Source organism: Delphinapterus leucas, chromosome 6 (assembly GCF_059928025.1).
Source record: "Delphinapterus leucas isolate spDelLeu-1000000601 "Yukka" chromosome 6, BTC_Dleu_Yukka2, whole genome shotgun sequence".
In the NCBI taxonomy this organism is placed as follows: domain Eukaryota; kingdom Metazoa; phylum Chordata; class Mammalia; order Artiodactyla; family Monodontidae; genus Delphinapterus; species Delphinapterus leucas.
Window position 1 is genome coordinate 89,955,249 of NC_143134.1, and position 26,255 is coordinate 89,981,503.

The 26,255-nt window shown below is 40.5% G+C and overlaps 1 protein-coding gene across 6 annotated transcripts in view; it reads right to left on the reverse strand.

Annotated features, from left to right (window-relative positions):
- The window catches only part of FBXO10 (F-box protein 10), an 85,846-nt gene that overhangs the window by 40,240 nt on the left and 19,351 nt on the right, over positions 1–26,255 (reverse strand). For 5 of the 6 annotated variants that reach the window (XR_002648328.3, XR_016393593.1, XR_016393592.1 and 2 more), the window contains exon 3: positions 2,101–2,691. Coding sequence is in view for 3 of the 6 variants with exons in the window: in XM_022600086.3 (XP_022455794.2) it covers positions 2,101–2,685 (585 nt within the window). In the remaining 3 variants the exon portion in view is untranslated. The remainder of the gene's footprint in view (positions 1–2,100; positions 2,692–26,255) is intronic. The other variant, XM_089913412.1, reaches the window with a different exon arrangement.

The window sequence follows — 26,255 nt, forward strand, 5'->3', positions numbered from 1 at the left end:
CTGAGCAGTGGCTAAGAGTGCGGGCTCTGGGGTCCAGCTGCAGGGCCCAGCTCCCAGCTCTGCCTCTTCCAGGTGTGTTATCTCGGATAAACACATCACTTATCTAAGCCTCAGTTTCTCTGTCTGCAACACGGGGCTCACGAACTAACAAAGCACCAGGCACGGAGCCATGCACAAAGTTGGCACGTGAGAAAAGCCAGCTGTTATCATCTGGGGTCAAGGGACGTGGAGAGCAGAGAGTTCTCTGGGGTGGGGGTACTACTCAGCCCTACGGAACAGCCCACCTGAGACCCTCAGCCTTCCAGGCCTGACGGAGAAGACGAGCCACTCTGCATTCCTGAAAAAGAACTGCTTCTGGATTCCACACCAAGCTCCATGAGATGTACTTGAACCATAAAATGAGGTAGTAGTGTCTCATGATCCCACTTAGTAATCCCTGGACAATTTTACATTCTCTAGCAGTGACCTCCCTTGAGAGCTTGTCCCAGAACTTGAACTTAACTCCCCTTAACCTCTCTAGTTCTTCCCTATGGCTAACCTAACTTTTTCTTGTTGTAGTTTAAGTCTATTTTCTCTTACTTGGTCCTCTCTGTAGAAAAACCCTGGCTCTCTAGAGACGCAGAGGCATTGCTAGAGTTCTCCTCAGAAGTCATAAAAACGGCTGTGAAGTCACCCTGGCCTTTGCATTTTTCAGGCAAGGTCATCCTAGCCCCCTGTCCTGCTTTTAGTTAAAAGACAAGCATGGACTGAGCACTAATATATGCCAAGCACTAAGCCAGATGGTGGGCTGGGCTACAAAGTCTACGGCCAGGACCCACCCATTGAGGATCTGCAGCTGCACTTGTGAGGGGGAAGTGGAGGCTGAAGAATAAATGACTATGAAATGTGGAAGGTATGGAAACAACCGTTCTTCCAGATCTGCAAATGAGCACAGGACTCCATCGGTTCTTCTGAAATGTTCTAAGTAGCAAACAGCCTTTTAAGCTTCCAGGGAACGCAGAACAATGTAATTTCAAAAGGGGTTAGACTCAAAGGTCTGGATTTGAGTTCTAACCTCACTAATAATCCACTTGAGAAAGTTACTCAGCATCTCTGAGCCTCAGTGTCCCTCATCTGCAAAACAGGGACACACCTACTCTGTCTACCACAACTGTTTGTTGTGGGGATCAAATGAAGCCACAGATGGAAAGTCACCTATCTTATGATTACAGGCTTTGGACCCTACCTCTGTCCCTTACAAAGTCTGAGACCCTTGTTGAGGCTCCATCTGCTCATCAATAAAGCCAGCTGACACTACCCATCTTAATCATGGCTGTAAAGCACGTGGCTGGCAAAGAGTAAGTGCATCATAAGTGACTGGTGGCATAATGATCATTACGAACGTGAGAGACAATTTGGTTGTTATTGGTAGACAGTGGCAATATAATTTTTGTTGACTAGGTGCAAAATCCATGTATCACAATCAGTTTCTAGGCAATGCAGCTCCTGGCAGTCTACAGCTATTAGTTCTAGACTGTTCTCCCAGAAGCTACCAACATCCCAACACATGCTTGTCTTTGGAAACAACTGCTCTGTTCCTAGAAGGAATGTGTTCTCCTGATATTTCCTGACCCTCTCTCCAGTCAGCCTTGGCAAAAGCCTGACCTTCCTTGACCCTCCACAGAGTGGGGCTAATGTGCTGAAGGTCACTGGCCTGCAGAGCCCCCCCTCTTTGGCCATCTCTCTGGGAACGCTGCCTGTTCTCTGCTTCCTGTCACTATGTGGCATGTGGCATGCTCCTGGAAGCTGGCTGCTCTACCTCTGGTCCCAGTTGGTCCAGGTTGGAAAGGAGGAAGTACAAAACAATTTTGGCCTCCAGTGCAAGGCTCATTTACTTTTTTAAGTACAGTTTTTTCAGGAATAAAGCAGAATATTGATCTCTACTGATCCCTGTGCCTCTTTCTCAACTGGTGCAGAACTCAGAGGAGTGTGTTATAGGACTAATGACTGAACTCTCTCTCTTTTTTAATTCCAACAAAAAAAGGGTTACAAACCCACTGAGAAGAGGGCAAGGCTCAGCATCAGGCCAGGAGAGGCTATCCATCTGAGGGAGACACCCACCTTAAACATGAAGGGTGAGAACCAGGCTGGCATGAAGACGAGGTTGCACAGGCGTGTGGTTGAGCACTGCTGGTCAATGCTGGCTAGCAGGGCCACTTCGCCCAACTTCCCGTGGCCTACGATCTCCACAGGCACCTTCAGGATAATTTCACCTTGCTCTTCGTGCAGACCTGGGAACAGCAGGATTCGGTCAAATAGGCTGGACATGGCCAGGGCACTGCCTAGGCTGTGAAACTCATGGCCTGGCCCGACACTCAGGGTACGACGTGTCCTCCTCCGGCGAAATAGAGAAAAGCAGACAGAGGTCTCCAAGATCGCGGCATTCTTGGTCCACATCTTGGAGGCAAGGTAATGCTGCTTGAAGGCCTCCCTCCAAGACTCAGGTTCCACATCAGGCTGGTTGGGCCAGTTGGGGTGGCGGCACTCGGTGTAGCCCAGATACAGCTGCCGCCAGCGAGTCCTATCAAGACTGAGGATCAGTTCATACCAGGCCCTACACACTAGGCTGCAACGGCCCAAGTCGGGAAGGGGCAAGTAGGCCAAGATCATGCGCCACAGCTCCAGGGGGAGGCTGCCAGCCTCCATCGTCACCTGGGAGACAGACACAGAACAAAAGAGGTTTTTGTCTATGCTGCTTACAGTCCCCCTTCTTAAAATATCCCCTGCCTTCTGACCCCAGGGGTGAACAGGCACCTAGGCCCAGCCAATCACAGGACTCCACCCACTGAGTCAGAATCCTTCCCTGGGATTTTTCTACCTGCAATCAGCAGGGAAAACTTTCTTTTCTCTTAAAGACACTATAAAGATATGACCCTGGAACTGCTGGCAGCCACGTTCCCTACCTTATGGATAAAACCTTGTGTTACCAAAGCCAAGGAGAAATGAGGAGATGAAAGATGAAAATTGAAAAAGAGAAAGAAACATAGTGAGTATGTGTGTATGTGTCCTGGTGGTATGATTCCAGATTCCTGAAGATGCCCTGGAATCTTCAGTTTTCCCTCAAGTCTGTGAGGTACCTCAATGGCCTTCTAATAAATTCTCTTTCTGCTTAAGCTGGTTTGATTTCAATTTCTGTAACTTGTAGCTAGGAGTTTGGACTAATACAGAGGGAACCCACCTTTGGCTGTTACTGTCCTAGAGCTGTCTCTACTCATCACGGATCAAATCCTCATGGGAGGCAACCTCAGGAAAACTGCTGCTGAGGTTTCTGGTCCTGGCTCTGCCACTGGTTACTCATGTAACCCTAGTGTCCCAAGCATCTACTGGGCTAGCTGCCCAACCATCTGCTCCCATGATTTTTTTTGGGAAAATATCCCTCCCCCCACCAACAGTTTACACCACTTGCTTATAGAGGTAGGGCTTTCCGCAGCCCTGTGTGTGGAATAACACTACCCAGACCCCTGGCTGCAAATGACTGGACTCTGGATGGCTCCACTGGGCCACTGAGATCTTTAGGGGAATGTGAGTTGCAATTCTAGAATCAGACTGACTTCTTTCCTGAATGGAGGGGAATGAGTGGCTTGTTTCCTAAGCTATAAACTCAGGAACAGTTGTTGGTGACCATTTTCTCTGGGGGCAGGGGAGGGTGGAAGCAGAAGAAGCTGGTCTGCATTGAGAGGAGGATGAGAGACACAGAAAGAAGCAGAGAAAAGGGCAGAAACAAGGGGCATCCCAGTGTTTCTCCAGCACTGCAGGTCACAGCTCCAGTCTACTCTCAAAAATCAGCTCCATCCTTGCCTTTTGAATCCCTTCAGCTACCTCTGTACTCTTCTAGCAAATTCTCCTTTTTGCCTAAGCTGGCTTCACTGCATTTCTGTTGTCTACACCTAGTTTAAGCTCTATCAGTGTCAGTTTCCCCACCTAAAAAACAAGGCGGCTGAATTAGATGACCTAGAGCAACTTGCAAATCTGAACCCTGTAAGGTCTCTAGACAACTAGAAACTAAAACTGGAAACAGGGCCGACTCCATCACTGACTTTAATAATCAAGTTGTCCACCTCTCCAGGGCCTCAGTTTTCCCCTCTATTTTATAAAAATGATGATCAAACTTGTCAGCCATTAGCCCCAAGAAGGCTAAAAACACAGATGTGTGATTACATGATAGAAATTCTAAGCCTCCTCCAGACAGGTATGGCTTTAACTCTACAGATTAGTATCAGAGCCCAGATATGCAGGTTCTTCCATCATGATCACCCAGTGAGACTTTATGAAGTTCTCAGTAGCACTGGAGAAGAACTGGCTCTGGACTGGTAAGCATGATGTAGAGAGGAAAGAAAGGCTGGGCTCCTGATACTGCAACTGCCCCAGGCGAATGCAATTTTACTCATGGTGGTTTCTGTGACACCCGTGTCTCCTGTTCCTCATCCCTTCTTTAGCCACACCTTCTCAGCCTTTTAAAGAGAAGAATGTTTTTCTATCCCTTCTCTAACCGTTCTCTAGCTAAGTGATCACATTCATTCCCTTAATTTCAACTACCAGTGTAAATTCAGGACCTCAAAATCTGAATTTCCAGCCCCAGCTGTCTCTTTCAAACTCCATACATGAATACCCAATTGCTGGCCAGACGTTTCTACCTGAATGTTCCACAGACACTAAAAACTCAGCATCATATCCAAAATGGAACCTCACCTTCCAATTTAGGCCATGACAGAATTCCTAGAACTGGATTCTCCCGCCTGCCACAAACGAGGCAACAGAATACATGCTCTCAGGCACTGAATAGCAAGCCACACAGGACTGTGATCTTAGAGGGCAAGGAAACAGGAGGAAAGTGCATGACTGCTCCAGCTGTCATCTTGGGGCACCTTCTCATTGTGGGGTAGGGAGATGGAGCCCAGGCAGAGTGATAATCTGCTGAGCAGGCAGATTTGAGTTCTGGGCTGAAGTGGCTGAAATCTGCCAGGCAGGGTATCCAGAGGGCGTGAGCAACACAGCGTGGGGGTGGGTTTGGTGGGCAGTTTCTTGGCTGAAAGCTGGACCACACGTGTACAGGGTGGGACTTCCACAGACCTAGTAGAAATTGCCTTCTCTGGGGTAAGTGGTGATACTAGAGATCAAGCAGAGCTGGGAGATCATGGAATTCCACCTAGAATATGGAGCATTCATACTGAGACTCAGAAAGGATGTGCCATGGGAATAAATTCAAATTGGAAGAATAAAGTCAAGCTTCATAGGATCAAAGGGTTCTTCCAGTAACTTATGCCTGCTAGAATGAAATTTAACAGTCCTAAAAAAAAAAAAAAAAAAGGACAACATAATCTAGACTCCCTCAACATGTCAGCTACAAGATATTGTGATGTTGGCATAAGAAAACTAGAGAGTCCTAAGACCCAGTTCCACCCACCTGTGGGCAGGCACCAGTCCCTCCCACCAGGAAGCCAGCACAAGCCCTTGGACCCTCATCCACCAGGGGGCAGACACCAGAAGCAAGAGGAGCTACAATTCTGCAGCCTGAGGAATGGAGGCCACAAACACAGAAAGTTAGACAAAACAAGATGGCAGAGGAATATAACCCAGACGAAGGAACAAGATAAAACTCCAGAAGGACAACTAAGTGAAGTGGAGATAGGCAATCTGCCTGAAAAAGAATTCAAAGTAATGAGGTGATCCAAGATCTTGAAAAAAGAATGGAGGCACAGATTGAGAAGATACATGAAATGTTTAACAAAGAGTTAGAAGATTTAAAGAACAGAGATGAACAATATAAGAACTGAAATGAAAAATACAGTAGAGGGAATCAATAGCAGAATAAATGAGGCAGAAGAACAAATAAGTGAGCTGGAAGACAGATGGTGGAAATCACTGCTGCAGAACAGAATAAAGAAAAAAGAATGAAAAGAAATGAGGACAGTCTGAGAGACCTCTGGGACAACATTAAATGCACCAACATTCACATTATAGGGATCCCTGAAGGAGAAGAGAGAGAGAAAGGGCCGGAGAAAATATTTGAAAACATAATAGTTGAAAACTTCCTTAACATGGGAAAGGAAACACTCAAGTCCAGGATGCGCAGAGAATCCCATAGGGGATAAACCCAAGGAGGAACACACCAAGATACGTACTATTCCAATTGACAAAAATTAAAGACAAAGAGAAAATATTAAAAGCAACAAATAACATACAAGGGAATCCCCATAAGGTTATCAGCTGATTTTTCAGCAAAAACTCTGCAGGCCAGAAGGGAGTGGCATGATATACTGAAAGTGATGAAAGGGGAAAACCTACAACCAAGAATACTCTACCCAGCAAGGCTCCCATTCAGATTCTAGGGAGAAATCAAAAGCTTTACAGACAAGCAAAAGCTAAGGGAATTCAGCACCACCAGACCAGCTTTACAACAAATGCTAAAGGAACTTCTCTAGATGGAAAAGAAAAGGCCACAACTAGAAACAAGAAAATTACGAATGGAAAAGCTCACCAGTAAAGGGAAACATACAGTTAAGGTAGGAAATCATTCACACACAAATATGATACTTAAACCAGTAATTGTGAGAGGAGGAGAATACAAATGCAGGATATTTGAAACACATTTGAAATTAAGAGATCAGCAACCTAAAACAATCATGCATATCTATAGACTGCTATACCAAAACCATGGTAACCGCAAACCAAAAATCTACAATAGATACACACACAAAAGAAAGCAATCCAAACACAACACTAAAGATAGTCATCAAATCACAAGAGAACAAAAGAGGAAGGGAAGAAAAAAGACCCACAAAAACAAATCCCAAACAATTATCAAAATGGCAATAAGAACATACATATTGATGATTACCTTAAATGTAAATGGATTAAATGCTCTAACCAAAAGACACAGACTGGCTGAATGGATACAAAAACAAGACCTGTATATATGCTGTCTACAAGAGACTCACTTCAGATATAGGGACACAAACAAAGTGAGGGGATGGAAAATGGTATTCCATGCAAATGGAAATCAAAAGAAAGCTGGAGTAGCAATACTCATGTCAGACAAAATAGACTTTAAAATAAAGGCTGTTACAACAGACAAAGAAGGAGGTTACATAATGATCAAGGGATCAATCCAAGAAGATATAACTGTAAATATATATGCACCCAACATAGGGGGGCCTCAACATATAAGGCAAATGCTAACAGCCATAAAAGGAGAAACTGACAGTAACACAATAATAGTAGGGGACTTTAACACCCCACTTACATCAATGGACAGATCATCCAGAAAGAAAATCAATAAGGAAAGACAGGCCTTAAATGACACATTAGAGCACATGGACTTAACTGATATTTACAGAACATTCCATCCGAAAGCAGCAGGATACACATTCTACTGAAGTGCACACAGAACATTCTCCAGGATAGATCACATGCTGGGCCATAAAGCAAGCCTCAGTAAATTTAAGAAAACTGAAATCATGTCAAACATCTTTTCTGATCACAATGCTATGAGATTAGAAATCAACTACAAGAAAAAAACAGTAAAAAAAAGCAAACACGTGGAGGCTAAACAATATGTTACTAAACAACCAATGGATCACTGATGAAACCAAAGAGGAAATAAAAAAATACCTAGAGACATATGAAAACGAAAACACAACAATCCAAAACCTATGGGACGCAGCAAAAGCTGTTCAATTAGGGAAGGTTACAGCAATACAATCTTCCTCAGGAAACAAGAAAAATCTCTAACAACCTAACCTTACACCTAAAGTAACTAGAGAAAGAATAACAAACAAAACCCAAAGTTAGTAGAAGGAAAGAAACCATAAAGATCAGAGCAGAAATAAATGAAATAGAGGTGAAGAAAACAATAGAAAAGATCAAGCTGGTTCTTTGAAAAGATAAGAAAAATTAATAAACCTTTAGCTAGACCCATCAAGAAAAAAAGGTAGAGAGCTCAAATCAATAACATTAGAATGAAAAAGGAGATGTTACAACCAACACCACAGAAATACAAAGGATCATAAGAGACTACTACAAGCAACTACATGCCAATAAAATGGACAACCTCGAAGAAATGGACAAATTCTTAGAAAGGTACAATCTTCCAAGAATGAACCAGGAAGAAATAGAAAATATGAACAGACCAATCACAAGTACTGATATTGAAACTGTGATTTTAAAACTTCCAACAAACAAAAGTCCAGGACCAGATGGCTTCACAGGTGAAGTCTATTAAACATTTAGAGAAGAGTTAACAGCTATCCTTCTGGAACTATTCCAAAAAACTGCAGAGGAAGGAACACTCCCAAACTCATTCTATGAGGCCACCATCACTCAGGTACCAAAACCAGACAAAGATAGCACAAAAAAAGAAAATTACAGGCCAATATCACTGATGAACATAGATGCAAAAATCTTTAACAAAATACTAGCAAACCGAATTCAACAATACATTAAAAGGATCATATACCATGATCAAGTGGGATTTATCCCAGGGGTGCAAGGATTTTTCAATATCTGCAAATCAATCAGTGTGATGCACCACATCAACAAATTGAAGAATAAAAACCATGTGATCATCTCAATAGATGCAGAAAAAGCTTTTGATAAAATTCAACACTGATTTATGATAAAATCTCTCCAGAAAGTGGATATAGAGGAAACTTACCTCAACATGACAAAGGCCATCTACGACAAACCCACAGCTAACATGGTACTCAACAGTGAAAAGCTGAAAGCATTTCCTCTAAGATCAGGAAAAAGGTAAGGATGTACACTCTTGCCAATTTCATTCAAGTTAGTTCTGGAAATCCTAGCCATGGCAATCAGAGAAGAAAAAGAAATAAAAGGAATCCAAATTGGAAAAGAAGAAGTAAAACGGTCACTGTTTGCAGATGACATGATACTATACATAGAAAGTCCTAAATATGTTACCAGAAAACTACTAGAGCTCATCAATAAATTCGGTAAAGTTGCAGGATACAAAACTAATGCACAGAAATCTCTTGCATTTCTATACACTGACAACAAAAGATCAGAAAGAGAAATTAAGGAAACAATCCTATTTACCATTGCATCAAAAAGAATAAAATACCTAGGAATAAACCTACCTAAGGAGGCAAAAGACCTGTACTCTGAATACTGTAAGATGCTGATGAAAGAATTCGAAGATGACACAAACAGCTGGAAAGATATACCATGTTCTTGGATTGGAAGAATCAATATTGTCAAAATAACTCTACTACCCAAGGCAATCTACAGATTCAATGCAATCTCTATCAAATTACCAATGGCATTTTTCACAGAACTAGAACAAAAAATTTTTTAATTTGTAAGGAAACACTAAAGACCCCAAATAGCCAAAGCAATCCTAAGAAAGAAAAATGCAGCTGGAGGAATCAGGTTCCCTGACTTCAGACTATACTACAAAGCTACAGTAATCAAGACAATATAGTACTGGCACAAAAACAGAAATATAGATCAATGGAACAGTATAAAAAGCCCAGAAATAAACTCATGCACCTATGGTCAATTAATCTACGACAATGGAGAAAAGACAGTCTCTTCAATAAGTGGTGCTGGGAAAACTGGACAGCTACATGTAAAAGAATGAAATTAGAACATTCTCTAACACCATATAGAAAAACAAAATCAAAATGGATTAAAGACCTAAATGTAAGACTAGATACTATGAAACTCTTAGAGGAAAACATAGGCAGAACACTCTTTGATGTACATTGCAGCAATATCTTTTTGGACCCACCTTCTAGAGTAATGAATATAAAAACAAAAATAAACAAATGGGACCTAATTTAACTTTAAAGCTTTGCACAGCAAAGGAAACCATAAACAAAATGAAGAGACAATCCACAGAATGGGAGAAAATATTTGCAAATGATGCAACCAACAAGGGATTAATCTCCAAAATACACAAACAGCTCAGGCAGCTCAATATCAAAAACAAACAAATCAAAAAATGGGCAGAAGATCTTAATGGACATTTCTCCAAAGAGGACATACAGATGGCCAAAAAGCACATGAAAAGATGTTCAACATTGCTAATTATTAGAGAAATACAAATCAAAACTACAATGAGGTAGCACCTCACACTGGTCAGAATGGCCATCACTGACCATCACTGAAAAGTCTACAAACAATAAATGTTGGAAAGGGTGTGGAGAAAAGCAAACCCTCTTACACTGTTGGTGGGAATGTAAATTGGTACAACCGCTATGAAGAAGAGTATGGGGGTTCCTTAAAAAACTAAAAATAGAACTACCATATAATCCAGCAAGCCCACTCCTGGGCATATATCTAGAGAAAACCATAATTCAAAAAGATACATGCACCCCAATGTTCACTGCAGCACTATTTACAATAGCCAAGACATGGAAGCAACCTAAATGTCCATCGACAGAGGAACAGATAAAGAAGATGTGGTACATATATACAATGGAATATTACTTGGCCATAAAAAAGAATGAAATAATGCCATTTGCAGCAACGTGGATGGACCTAGAGATTATCATACTAAATGAAGTAAGTCAGACAGAGAAAGACAAATATCATATATCACTTATATGTGGAATCTAAAAAAATGATACAAATGAACTTATTTACAAAACAGAAAGACTCACAGACTTCAGAAACAAACTTATGGTTACCAAAGGGGAAAGGTAGCGGTGGGGAGGGATAAATGCATATATACAGTCTGTATATACACATTACTATATACAAAATAGATAATCAGCAAGGACCTGCTGAATAGCACTGGGAACTCGACAATATCCTGTAATAACCTATATGGGAAAAGAATCTGCCAAAGAATGGACATATGCATATGTATAACTGAATCACTTTGCTGTACACCTGAAACTAATACAACATTGGAAATCAACTATACTCCAATACAAAATAAAAATGAAACTAAAAAAAAAAAAGAAAACTAGAGAGTCCAGAAATAGATTTGTACGTATACTGGTCAACTGATTTCTGACAAAACATCAATGCAATTCAGTGGATGGAGAAAAGTCTTTTCATCAAATGGTGCTGGAAAAATGATATCCGTATGGGAAAAAAAAGAACTTTTGCCTCATACCTTACACCATACATGAAAAAAAGTAACTCAAGATTGATTATAGACATACACATAAAAACTAAATCTATAATGCTCCTAGAAGAAAATATAGGAAAATACATTTGCAACCTTGGGGTAGGCAAAGATTTCTGAGAACACAAAAGGCATTAATCATTAAAAAAAAAAACTAGTAAATTGGTCTATCAAAATTAAATTTTTCTGTTTATCAAAAGACATCATTAGGAAAAGAGAATGATAGAACGGGGAAAAATATTTGCAATACAACATACACAGGACAAAGGGCTTGAATCCAGGATATGTTAAGAAATCCTACAACTCAGTAATAACAAAACCCAATAAAAAATAGGCAAAGATTTGAACAGAAACTTCAAAAAGAAAAATGAACAGCCGATAAACTCATGAAGAGATACTCAACATCATTAGTATTCATTATTACTCAATTTGTATTAAAACCATGATGAGATAAATGTGTTTCACACACACTAAAATGGCTAAAATTAAGAACACTGAAAGCATCAAAGATGTGAAGTAATCAGAATTCTCATACATTGTTGGTAGGAGTATTAAATACTAGAAGCACTTCAGGAAACTGGCGATTTCTTCTGCAGTTAAAACATATACCTATCCCGGGACTTCCCTGGTGGTCCGGTGGTTAAGAATCCTTCTTGCAATGCAGGGGACACAGGTTCGATCCCTGGTCGGGGAACTAAGATCCCACATGCCGTGGGGCAACTAAGCCCGTGCACCACAACTACAGGGCCCATGCGCTCTGGAGCCTGCAAGCCACAACTAGAGAGAAGCCCATGCACCACAATGGAAGATCCTGTGTGCCGCAACTAAGACCCAACACAACCAATAAATAAATAAATAAATATTAAAAAAACCCGAACAAACCAAAAAAACCACATACCTATCCTGTGACCTAGAAATTCCACTCCTAGATATTTACCCAAGATAAGTGAAAATGTACATCTACGAAAGGACTGATTTTAGAATGTTTACAGCCGCTTTATTCCTAATAGTAAAACAAACAGACAGAAAACTAGACACAACCCAAATGTCCATCAACAGAAGAGTGAATAAACAAATAATGGTGTATTCGTACAATGGAATACTATTCAGCAATAAAAAGGGATGAACTGCTGATAACACACAACATGGATGAATTGCAAGAAGAATGTGCTAGGCAAAAGAAATTAGTCACAAAAGACTACATATTGTATGATTCCATTTAGGTGAAGTTCAAAAACAGATAAAATCATCTATGGTGATAAAAATCAGAACAGTGCTTGCCAATGGGGTAGTGATTGACTTGCGGGGGTCAAGAGGAAACTTTGGGAGTAAAGGAAAAGCTTTACAGCTTCACTGGTATGTGAGTTATATAGGTACATACATGTAAAAAACCTCACTGGACTGTATGCTTCCGTTCTGTGCATTTTATTGTGTGTAAACTTTGTCTCGAATTTAGGGAAACCTCCTTAATTTCTCTTCTGTCTCCTTCCCTCCCTCTCTCTCCCAGATAGCTTCTCAAGCCTTATGTTTCTGCCTCCTTAAGTACTCTCAAATTAGTCTTTGCTCTCTACCCTCTCTGTCACTGTGTTATTTCTGGCTTCACCATCTTTAGTCTGGATTACTACAGTAGAGTCTTAACCGGTCTCCCTGGAACCACTCCTGCCTCCATCCAATCCATCTGACATTCAGCTGCCAGAGGAATCTTTCTAAAATATGAATCTGGTCTGGTCGCTTAGTGTGAAATTCCTCAGTGGCCCCCCATGGCTTCTAGGATAAAGTCTAGTACAGAAGACAGGTCATGAGCTTGCTTATTTCTCTGGCCTCATCCCTGACATTCTTCCCACCCTACCCTCACTCTCCCAGTAATATCTCTACAGAGGGCCTTTCCTCATCCTCTCTCCTTAGATATGAAGTGCCTCTCTGGCTTCCAATGGCAACCTGAGAACAGCTCTATCACACAGCCTGTTTAAAATGTAAAACAAGACAGAGGACACAACAAATGTGTAGGTTAGCGAATTGATTTATAAGGCAAACATCCTGTTAATCACCTCCTAGGTCAAAAGACAATTTTGCCAGCCAGAAGCCTCTCCATGTGCCCCATCCCAATCCTGCCCCCCAGAGTAAACATTTTCCTCCTGACTCTGTAGTAATCCCTTCCTTAGGTTTCTTTGTGGTTTTATCACCTAAGCATGCATCCATAGATAGTATAGTTTTAGTTCTGTCCTTAGGTTTTTAGCTTGATAAGTCTTTGAGTCTCAATCCACCTACAGGTTCCCCTTCCATCCTTCTCTTTTCTTTACTACATATCTGTTGAAGAACTTGAACCACCTGACCGAAGTTTCTCAGTCTGGACTTTGCCGACCGTGTATGTTCTCATGGGAGAGTTCACTTTTTCGCCCTGTCAGCTGATTTCCTGCATATTGGCAGCTGGATCAGGGGCTAGACTAGACTCAGGTTCCATCCCTTTAGCAAGTCTACAAGTGGTGGTGTATCTTTTTATCAGGAGATGTCCACAAGTCTGGCTGCCGCTTTTTTGATGTCAGTGCCCACTGACGCCCAATGCCTAGACCCATTCATTTCCCTGAAGGTAAAAAAACGGTGAAACTCCAACTGGATCATCTGGTTTTGATTTATTTGCTGAAATAACTTTCAGCAAATAGGAGAGTCTTCTCTTCATCCATCATTTGGTTACCCAGAGGTACAGTCCACTTAGGAAAGGCCAACTTGACACTTTCATTTCCCAGGTTTCAAGATGATGAATTTGTCCCGTTATACTTTGAAGGTAACCAATTTGGGTTTGTGTGTGCATGTGTTTAAACTATTATTATAAACACATGGATTTAAACATATTGTATGGCTTTCAAGTCTTTGAATTTGCTATTCTTCCTGAAGCTCAAATTGAGCCAGCATTGGCCTCGATTTAGCTCCTCAGTGCTTCTGGCACAACCTCAGTAATCTTTGATCGTTTCCTTGCTATGTGGTACTTCAAGATGCTCCTGGCTCACTTTTTACATTGCTTGCCCAGACATAGTATCAGACAATTCTCTAAGAAAGAATTTGTGTTTATTTTAAATTGAAATTTTTACTGAGGTAATTGTAGGTCTGTATGAAATTGTAAGAAATAATGGAGATCTCTTGTATGCTTTGCCCAGTTACCCGCAGTGGTAACATTTTGCACAACTACAGCATAATAACACAACCAGCATAGTGACATTGATACAATCCACCACCTTATTCAGATTTCCTGTTTTACTTATACTCGTTTTTGTGTGTCTATATTACATTCTGTACAATTTTTATCACCTGTGTAGGTTCCTGTATCCACTATCCATAGTCAAGACACTAACAGTTCCAACACCAAAAGGACCCCTCATACTACCCTTTTATAATCACACCTACCACCCTCCTGACTCCTCTACCCATCCCTAATCCCTGACAACCATTAATCTGTCCCTCATTCTAAAATTGTGTCACTTAAAAATGTCATGTAAATGGAATTTTACAGTGTGTAAGGATGGGACTGGCTTTTTTCTCTCAGCATTATTCCTTGGAGATGCATTCAAGTCTCTGTATCACTAGTTTGTTCCTTTAGAATGCTGAGTAGCATTCCACAGTGTTGATGCACCAGTGTACATTTGCAGAATTTTGACAAATGCATTCACACATCTAATCCAAACCCCACCAATATAGAATACTACCGTCACCCCAGAAAGTTCACTCATGACTTTTCTTAGTCAATCCCTAACCCCAATCTCAAGAGGCAACCACTGTTGTGATTTTTCTACCATAGATTAGTTTTGTCTGTTCTAGAATTTCACATAAATGGAATCATGCAGTAAGTATTCTTTTGTGTAAGGCTTCTTTCACTCAGAAGAACATTTTGGAGACTCATCCATTTTGCTGCATGTATCAGTAGCTCATCCCTTTTTATTGTTGAGTAGTAGTTCATTATATATTAATACATATATTTATATATATTTTTATATATATATTTATATATATATTTATATATATAAAAATATATATATTTATATATAAATATAAATATTTATATTTATATAAATATATATATATTTATATATATAAATATATATTTATATATATTTTTTAATATATCGAGTTTTTAAAAAAATCGATCCTCCTATTGGTAGAAAGCAAAACTGTTTCCAGTTTGGTGCTATTATGAATAATGCTGCTGTGAATATTCTTATACAAGTGCTTTGTGGACATGTGTTTTAATTTTTTTTGAGTAAATGCTTAGAAGGGGGCTTCCGGGAAGACGGCAGAAGAGTAAGACGCGGAGATCACCTTCCTCCCCACAGATACACCAGAAATACATCTACACGTGGAACAACTCCTACAGAACACCTACTGAACGCTGGCAGAAGACCTCAGACCTCCCAAAAGGCAAGAAACCCCCCACGTACCTGGGTAGGGCAAAAGAAAAAAGAATAAACAGAGACAAAAGAATAGGGATGGGACCTGCACCAGTGGGAGGGAGCTGTGAAGGAGGAAAGGTTTCCACACACTAGGAAGCCCCTTCGCGGGCAGAGACTGCGGGTGGCGGAGGGGGAAAGCTTCGGAGCCGCGGAGGAGAGCGTAGCCACAGGGGTGCAGAGAGCAAAGCGGGGAGATTCCCGCACAGAGGATCAGGGCCGGCCCGCACTCACCAGCCCGAGAGGCTTGTCTGCTCACCCACCGGGGCGGGCGGGGCTGCGAGCTGAGGCTCGGGCTTCGGTCGGAGCACTGGGAGAGGACTGGGGTTGGTGGCGTGAACACAGCCTGCAGGGGGTTAGTGCGCCACGGCTAGCCAGGAGGGAGTCTGGGGAAAAGTCTGGAGCTGCCGAAGAGGCAAGAGACTTTTTCTTACCTCTTTGTTTCCTGGTGCGCGAGGAGAGGGGATTAAGAGCACTGCTTAAAGGAGCTCCAGAGACAGGCGCGAGCTGCGGCTAAAAGCGCGGACCCCAGAGACGGGCATGAGACGCTAAGGCTGCTGCTGCCGCCACCAAGAAGCCTGTGTGTGAGCACAGGTCACTATCCACACCCCGCTTCCGCGGAGCCTGTGCAGCCCGCCACTGCCAGGGTCCCGGCATCCAGGGACAACTCCCCCAGGGAACGCACGGCGCGCCTCAGGCTGGTGCAACGTTACGCCGGCCTCTGGAGCCTCAGGCTCGCCCCGCACTCCGTGCCCCTCCCTCCCCTCGCCCTGAGTGAGCCAGAGCCCCTGAATCAGCGGCTCCTTTAACCCCGTTCGTCTGAGTGAAGAACAGACGCCCTCTGGTAACCTACACTCAGAGGCGGGGCCAAATCCAAAGCTGAGCCCCTGGGAGCTGTGCGAACAAAAAAGAGAAAGGGAAATCTCTCCCAGCAGCCTCAGAAGGAGCGGATTAAAGCTCCACAATCAACTTGATGTACCCTGCATCTGTGAAATACATGAATAGACAACGAGTCATCCCAAATTAAGGAGGTGGACTTTGAGAGCAAGATTTATGATTTTTTCCCCTTTTCCTCTTTTTGTGAGTGTGTATGTGTATGCTTCTGTGTAAGATTTTGTCTGTATAGCTTTGCCTCCACCATTTGTCCTAGGGTTCTATCCGTCTGTTTTATTTTTGTTTTTTAAATTTTTTTCTCTTAATAATTTTTTTTATTTTAATAACTTTATTATATTTTATCTTTATTTTATTTTACTTTAGCTCCTTCATTTTTCCTTCCTTCTTTCTTTCCTCCCTTCTTTCTCTCTCTCTCTCTCCTTCTACTAATTCTTTCTTTCAACTTTTCTCCCTTTTATTCTGAGCCGTGTGGATGAAAGGCTCTTGGTGCAGCAGCCAGGAGTCAATGCTGTGCCTCTAAGGAGGGAGAGCCAACTTCAGGACACTGGTCAACAAGAGACCTCCCAGATCCACATAATATCAAACGGTGAAAATCTCCCAGAGATCTCCATCTCAACACCAGCACCCAGCTTCACTCAATGACCAGCAAGCTACAGTGCTGGACATCCTATGCCAAACAACTAGCAAGACAGGAACACAACCCCACCCATTAGCAGAGAGGCTGCCTAAAATCATAATAAGTCCACAGACACCGCAAAACACACCACCAGACGTGGACCTGCCCACCAGAAAGACAAGATCCAGCCTCATCCACCAGAACAAAGGCACTAGTCCCCTCCACCAGGAAGCCTACACAACCCACTGAACCAACCTTAGCCACTTGGGACAGACACCAAAAACAGCGGGAACTATGAACCTGCAGCCTGCAAAAAGGAGACCCCAAACACAGTAAGATAAGCAAAATGGGAAGACAGAAAAACACACCGCAGATGAAAGACCAAGATAAAAGCCCACCAGAACTAACAAATGAAGAAGAAATAGGCAGTCTACCTGAAAAAGAATTCAGAATAATGATAGTAAAAATGACCCAAAATCTTGGAAATAGAATAGACAAAATGCAAGAAACATTTAACAAGGACCTAGAAGAACTAAAGATGAAACAAACAACGATGAACAACACAATAAATGCAATTAAAAATACTCTAGATGGGATCAAAAGCAGATTAACTGAGGCAGAAGAACGGATAAGTGACCTGGAAGATAAAATAGTGGAAATAACTACTGCAGAGCAGAATAAAGAAAGAAGAATGAAAAGAGCTGAGGACAGTCTCAGAGACCTCTGGGACAACATCAAATGCAACAACATTCAAATTATAGGAGTTTCAGAAGAAGAAGAGAAAAAGAAAGGGACTGAGAAAATATTTGAAGAGATTACAGTTGAAAACTTCCCTAATATGGGAAAGGAAATAGTTAATCAAGTCCAGGAAGCACAGAGAGTCCCATACAGGATAAATCCAAGGAGAAATACACAAGACACATATTAATCAAACTGTCAAAAATTAAATACAAAGAAAACATATTAAAAGCAGCAAGGGAAAAAACAACAAATAGCACACAAGGGAATCCCCATAAGGTTAACAGCTGATCTTTCAGCAGAAACTCTGTAAGCCAGAAGGAACTGGCAGGACATATTTAAAGTGATGAAGGAGAAAAACCTGCAACCAAGATTACTCTACCCAGCAAGGATCTCATTCAGATTTGATGGAGAAATTAAAACCTTTACAGACAAGCAAAAGCTGAGAGAGTTCAGCACCACCAAACCAGCTTTACAACAACTGCTAAAGGAACTTCTCTAGGCAAGAAACACAAGAGAAGGAAAAGACCTACAATAACAAACCCAAAACAATTAAGAAAATGGGAATAGGAACATACATATCGATAATTACCTTAAGTGTAAATGGACTAAATGCTCCCACCAAAAGACACAGATTGGCTGAATGGATACAAAAACAAGACCCATATATTTGCTCTCTACAAGAGACCCACTTCAGACCTAGAGACACATACAGACTGAAAGTAAGGGGATGGAAAAAGATATTTCATGAAAATGGAAACCAAAAGAAAGCTGGAGTAGCAATTCTCATATCACACAAAATAGACTTTAAAATAAAGACTATTACAAGAGACAAAGAAGGACACTACATAATGATCAAGGGACCGATCCAAGAAGATATAACAATTGTAAATATTTATGCACCGAACATAGGAGCACCTCAATACTAACAGCCATAAAAGGGGAAACCGACAGTTAACACATTCGTAGTAGGGGACTTTAACACCCCACTTTCACCAATGGACAGATCATCCAAAATGAAAATAAATAAGGAAACACAAGCTTTAAATGATACATTAAACAAGATGGACTTAATTGATATTTATATGACATTCCATCCAAAAACAACAATACACATTTTTCTCTAGTGCTCATGGAACATCCTCCAGGATAGATCATATCTTGGGTCACAAATCAAGCCTTGGTAAATTTAAGAAAATTGAAATTGTATCAAGTATCTTTTCTGGCCACAACGCTATGAGACTAGATATCAATTACAGGAAAAGATCTGTAAAAAATACAAACACATGGAGGCTAAACAATACACTACTTAATAACGAAGTGATCACTGAAGAAATCAAAGAGGAAATCAAAAAATACCTAGAAACAAATGACAATGGAGACACGACGACCCAAAACCTATGGGATGCAGCAAAAGCAGTTCTAAGAGGGAAGTTTATAGCAATACAATCCCACCTTAAGAAACAGGAAACATCTCGAATAAACAACCTAACCTTGCACCTAAAGCAATAAGAGAAAGAAGAACAAAAAAACCCTAAACTTAGCAGAAAGAAGGAAAGAAATCATAAAAATCAGATCAGAAATAAATGAAAAAGAAATGAAGGAAATGATAGCAAAGATCAATAAAACTAAAAGCTGGCTCTTTGAGAAGATAAACAAAATTGATAAACCATTAGCCAGACTCATCAAGAAAAAAAGGGAGAAGACTCAAATCAATAGAATTAGAAATGAAAAAGGAGAAGTAACAACTGACCCTGCAGAAATACAAAAGATCATGAGAGATTACTACAGGCAACTCTATGCCAATAAAATGGACAACGTGGAAGAAATGGACAAATTCTTAGAAATGCACAACCTGCCAAGACTGAATCAGGAAGAAATAGAAAATATGAACAGACCAATCACAAGCACTGAAATTGAAACTGTGATTAAAAATCTTCCAACAAACAAAAGCCCAGGACCAGATGGCTTCACAGGCGAATTCTATCAAACATTTAGAGAAGAGCTAACACCTATCCTTCTCAAACTCTTCCAAAATACAGCAGAGGGAGGAACAGTCCCAAACTCATTTTACGAGGCCACCATCACCCTGATACCAAAACCAGACAAGGATGTCACAAAGAAAGAAAACTACAGGCCAATATCACTGATGAACATAGACGCAAAAATCCTCAACAAAATACTAGCAAACAGAATCCAACAGCACATTAAAAGGATCATACACCACGATCAAGTGGGGTTTATTCCAGGAATGCAAGGATTCTTCAATATACGCAAATCATTCAACGTGATACACCATATTAACAAATTGAAGGAGAAAAACCATATGATCATCTCAATAGATGCAAAGAAAGCTTTCGACAAAATTCAACACCTATTTATGATAAAAACCCTGCAGAAAGTAGGCATAGGGGGAACTTTCCTCAACATAATAAAGGTCATATATGACAAACCCACAGCCAACATCATCCTCAATGGTGAAAAACTGAAAGCATTTCCACTAAGATCAGGAAAAAGACAAGGTTGCCCACTCTCACCACTTTTATTCAACATAGTTTTGGAAGTTTTAGCCACAGCAATCAGAGAAGAAAAGGAAATAAAAGGAATCCAAATTGGAAAAGAAGAAGTAAAGCCGTCTCTGTTTGCAGATGACATGATACTATACATAGAGAATCCTAAAGATGCTACCAGAAAACTACTAGAGCTAATCAATGAATTTGGTAAAGTATCAGGATACAAAATTAATGCACAGAAATCTCTGGCATTCCTCTACACTAATGATGAAAAATCTGAAAGTGAAATCAAGAAAACACTCCCATTTACCACTGCAACAAAAAGAATGAAATAGCTAGGAATAAACCTACGTAAGGAGACAAAAGACGTGTATGCAGAAAATTATAAGACACTGATGAAAGAAGTTAAAGACGATACAAATAGATGGAGGGATATACCATGTTCTTGGATTGGAAGAATCAACACTGTGGAAATGACTCTACTACCCAAAGCAATCTACAGATTCAATGCAATCCCTGTCAAACTACCACTGGCATTTTTCACAGAACTAGAACAAAAAGTTTCACAATTTGTATGGGAACACAAAAGACCCTGAATAGCCAAAGCAATCTTGAGAACGAAAAACGGAGCTGGAGGAATCAGGCTCCCTGACTTCAGACTATACTACAAAGCTACAGTAATCAAGATAGTATGGTACTGGCACAAAAACAGAAAGATAGATCAATGGAAAAGGATAGAAAGCCCAGAGATAAACCCACATACATATGGTCACCTTATCTTTGATAAAGGAGGCAGGAATGTACAGTGGAGAAAGGACAGCCTCTTCAATAAGCGGTGCTGGGAAAACTGGACAGGTACATGTAAAAGTATGAGATTAGATCACTCCCTAACACCATAGACAAAAATAAGCTCAAAATGGATTAAAGACCTAAATGTAAGGCCAGAAACTATCAAACTCTTAGAGGAAAACATAGGCAGAACACTCTATGACATAAATCACAGCAGGATCCTTTTTGACCCACCTCCTACAGAAATGGAAATAAAAATAAACAAATGGGACCTAATGAAACTTAAAAGCTTTTGCACAGCAAAGGAAACCATAAACAAGACCAAAAGACAACCCTCAGAATGGGAGAAAATATTTGCAAGTGAAGCAACTGACAAAGGATTAATCTCCAAAATTTATAAGCAGCTCATGCAGCTCAATAACAAAAACACAAACAACCCAATCCAAAAATGGGCAGAAGACCTAAATAGACATTTCTCCAAAGAAGATATACAGACTGCCAACAAACACATGAAAGAATGCTCAACATCATTAATCATTAGAGAAATGCAAATCAAAACTACAATGAGATATCATCTCACACCAGTCATTAAAAAAATCTACAAACAATAAATGCTGGAGAGGGTGTGGAGAAAAGGGAACACTCTTGCACTGCTGGTGGGAATGTAAATTGATACAACCACTATGGAGAACAGTAATGGAGGTTCCTTAAAGAACTACAAATAGAACTACCATATGACCCAGCAATCCCACTACCGGGCATATACCCTGAGAAAACCATAATTCAAAAAGAGCCATGTACCAAAATGTTCATTGCAGCTCTATCTACAATAGCCCAGAGATGGAAACAACCTAAGTGTCCATCATCGGATGAATGGATAAAGAAGATGTGGCACATATATACAATGGAATTTTACTCAGCCATTAAAAAGAAACGAAATTGAGCTATTTGTAATGAGGTAGATAGACCTAGAGTCTGTCATACAGAGTGAAGTAAGTCAGAAAGAGAAAGACAAATACCGTATGCTAACACATATATATGGAATTTAAGAAAAAAAATGTCATGAAGAACCTAGGGGTAAGACAGGAATAAAGACACAGACCTACTAGAGAATGGACTTGAGGATATGGGGAGGGGGAAGGGTGAGCTGTGACAAAGCGAGAGAGAGGCATGGACATATATACACTAACAAAGGTAAGGTAGATAGCTAGTGGGAAGCAGCCACATAGCACAGGGAGATCAGCTCGGTGCTTTGTGACCGCCTGGAGGGGTGGGATAGGGAGGGTGGGAGGGAGGGAGACGCAAGAGGGAAGAGATATGGGAACATACGTATATGTATAATTGATTCACTTTGTTATAAAGCAGAAACTAACACACCACTGTAAAGCAATTATACTTCAATAAAGATGTAAAAAAAAATATTAAAAAAATGCTTAGAAGGGAAATTGCTGGGTTCTTTTTCCAAAGAACATTTTACACTCTCACCATGAATGTGTAAGAAACACCACTGCTCCACAACTTCACTAACATTTATTGTTGTCAGTCTTGTATCATTCTGGTGGATATGTAATGGTACCTCATTAAAAAAATTTTTTTATTGAACTATAATTGATTTACAATATAGTGTTACAGATTCAGATTCTTTTCCATTACAGGTTATTACAAGATACAGTACTGAATATAGTTCCCTGTGCTATACAGTAGGTCCTTGTTGTTTATCTATATTATATATAATGGCATGCATCTGTTAATCCCATGCTCCTAAATCTACACCACTCTTCCCCTTTCCCCTTTGGTAACTGTAAGTTTGTTTTCTATGTCTGTGAGTCTGATTCTGTTTTATCAATAAGTTGATTTGTATTATTTTTAGATTTCACATATAAGTGGTATCATGTAATATTTGTCTTTCTCTGACTTATTTCACTCAGTATGATAATCTCTAGGTCCATCCATGTTGCTGCAAATGACAATATTTCATTCTCTTTTCTGGCTGAGAAATATTCCATTGTATATATATATACCACATCTTCTTTATCCATTCATCTGCTGATGGACACTTAGGTTGCTTCCATGTCTTGGCTATTGTGAATAATGCTGCTATGAACACAGGGGTGCGTGGATCTTTTTCGAAATCGGTATCTCATTTTGGTTTTAATTTGCATTTCCCTCATGACTAATGATGTTAACACTTTCATGTGCTTATTGGCCTTTAATATATCTTTTGAAGTATTCAAATCTTTTGTCTTTTTAAAAATGGGGTTATCTTTTTTATTATTGAATTATAGGACTTCTTTATACATCCTTTGCCAGATAAATGTTCTGTGAATATTTTCTTCTACTCTGTAGCTTGTCTTTTCACTTAATAGTATCTTTTGATGAGAAGTTTTTAATTTTGATGAAGCTGAACATACTTTTTTTTTCAAAATGATTATTGGTTTCCTTTACCTGAGAAGCCTTTGTTAATCCCCACACAATGAAGATATCCTCCTGTATTTTCTTCTAAAAGCTTTGTGGTTTTAACTTTGGTATTTTGACCTATGATACAATCATGAATTAATTTTTGTTATGGTATGAGGTGGAGGTTGAAGTTAATTTTTTTATGTGAATATCCAGTTATTCCAGCACCATTTGTTAAAAAGAATCTTCTTTCCCCATTGGCTTGCTTTGGTGCCTTTGTCAAAAATCAAATGACAGTAGCGTGGATCTATTTCTGGGTGATTTATTCTGTTTCATTGAACTGTCAATCCTTATGCCAGCACCACACTACAATTTTACACTTTTCCTTTGATAAATTGGGCTTTTAGTGTCAAGTCCAAGAACCCTTTACCTAGCTCTAGATCCTAAATATTTTCTCCTGTTTTTTTTTCCTAAAAGTTTTATAGTTTTACCCTTCACATTTAAGTCTATGATCCATTTTGAGTTAATTTTTGATTTAGGTATAAGATTTAATTTGAAGTTCATTTTTTTTGGACCTATGGTCGTCCAACTGTTCCAGCACCATTTGCTGAAAGCGCCATCCTTTCTCCACTGAATTGCTTTTCTACTTTTGTCAAAAATCAGTTGAGCTTATTCTTCTGGTTTCTTTTAGTGGAAGCAATATTTCAAGACCACAATCTGGGTATTAGAGATGCTTATTTCTACTAGGTTTGCTCATGGTTTCTAAGCCTTTTCAGCAGACTTCTGTCTCCTCCACCAGAATGTGGGTTTCTTTGGCAAGGACTGGATACCTTGCTCTCTGAAGACCCAATACCTGGTGTTGACCCCCTTCTCTACTCCAATTATTCAGAGCAACAGAAAAGAAAATCACTCTAAGCAACAGAGTGCCCACATTATTCCAACACCGGGTCCGCATGTCTCAGGTACTATAAGAGTGGGATTCTGCCTTTTCTGAGGCTCTAAGTTCTTTCAGGAAATGCTGCCAATAAGTAAACCAAAGGAGACAAGTACATGATTTATTATTACCTACAGGTGACTTGACCAGAGTCACTGGGAAAAAAACAGGTCAGCAGTACCTCTGGTAAGATTAAGTTAACCCTTTCATATTCAACTCTCACATAACTCATTCTTTCCCTCACAACTTATCTTTGCACTCCACATTCCTCCCAAACATCTCCCAGACCTTCCGCAGCTCTGCCTCTAATTGCCCCTTTCCTAATTTGACTGCTGCTCTTCTCATTACAGTGTCATTTGCAGGAGGGAGGAGCTCTGATGCCAGGACTCTGAGTGGGTTGAATGCAGTTCAGTTTCAGGTGGGCCTCTCCTCCAACTAGGTTCTTGGCTCACTTATGAGGTAATTTAATTTAAAATGTTATTTTGCCTGTCCATCAGGTCTTGGTGACCTGTACATGATTCTCTGAGTTCAGTGACTTCATACGTCACATTTCTTCTAACCCTGACCCTTCACACAGTCCCTTCCTGAAACCTCAGATTTAGCCTCCTTCTTCCACACAACAGATGCCTCCTCTGACTACCCTGTGTCCCACACAGTTCACATTTATCTTTGCAAAATTTTTATATCCCTATTAAGAGGAGCTCATTTACAATATTCTTCTCTGTCCTTGCTTCACTTCTTTTTTCCTTATTATATTGCTACTTCAATTTAAAACCACCAGAATAACACTGTTATCACCATTTTAACAAGTTCCTATAGAAAAGAATACAAACTGTCAACCACCCAAACATTTCTACCCAGACGGTGATCCCATCCCAGGAAGGACCACTTGCTGCATGTGGAAGGAGTATCTTTCAGTCATTATTAAGAACTCTGACCTACTTCTCAGACTCCTTGCTCTCCTCATCCCCACCTCTGACTTTCCAATTTATTAGCATCTTTGATTATAACTGTATGCTGTTCTTCCAGGGGCACCATCTAATGTCTACTTTCCAACGTGCCTTATCCACAATGTTCTTTCCTTCTACAAGGGACAACTCTGACAGGTGTTCAAGAGTGAATCAGAGAATCCTAAAGAAACGCAATCTCGAAACCCAATCTCGACAGCCTTCCAGGTGACAGGCTTCCCTATGGCGTCATGCAAGTCTGCCCAGGAGGGCCCTCTCTGGGACCCAATGCTAACGGTCACTACTCCAATCCTCAGGAGGATGTAGAGACCCAAATCACAGTTACTCAAACTACGACCACCAAGCCTGATTACTGCATCCAACCTCACTGCTGACTTGAACCTATTTCACTATCTATTAGCGTTCAACCCAGTCAACCCGCTGAATGCTCCATGTGACATCCCACAGTACCCAGCACTGCCAACTCCTGTCCCAGATGAGTCGCCACAGCAGCCCATCAATAAGGAATACACTGGGCCACCAAAGTTGAGCTATAGAGAATACAGCAAGAACCAAACACACTATCTAATACCTAGCACAAAGCATGACTTTAAGTAAATGAATAAACAGAAATGAACTGCCATCATGCCTCTACCCCAATTTTTTGGTGAATAATTAGTTCCTGCAAACTTATATAAATTTACTATATAAACACAGCTTCAAGGGCCCTCCCTCCCCCCACAAAATTCCTGCATCTACACAGAAATTCTTACATAGAAATTCTTAAAGTTTCACTGTGAATTAAAAAAATTAGAGAATTAAAAATCCCTTTTATTTCTCGTTCCTTTGTTTTGCAA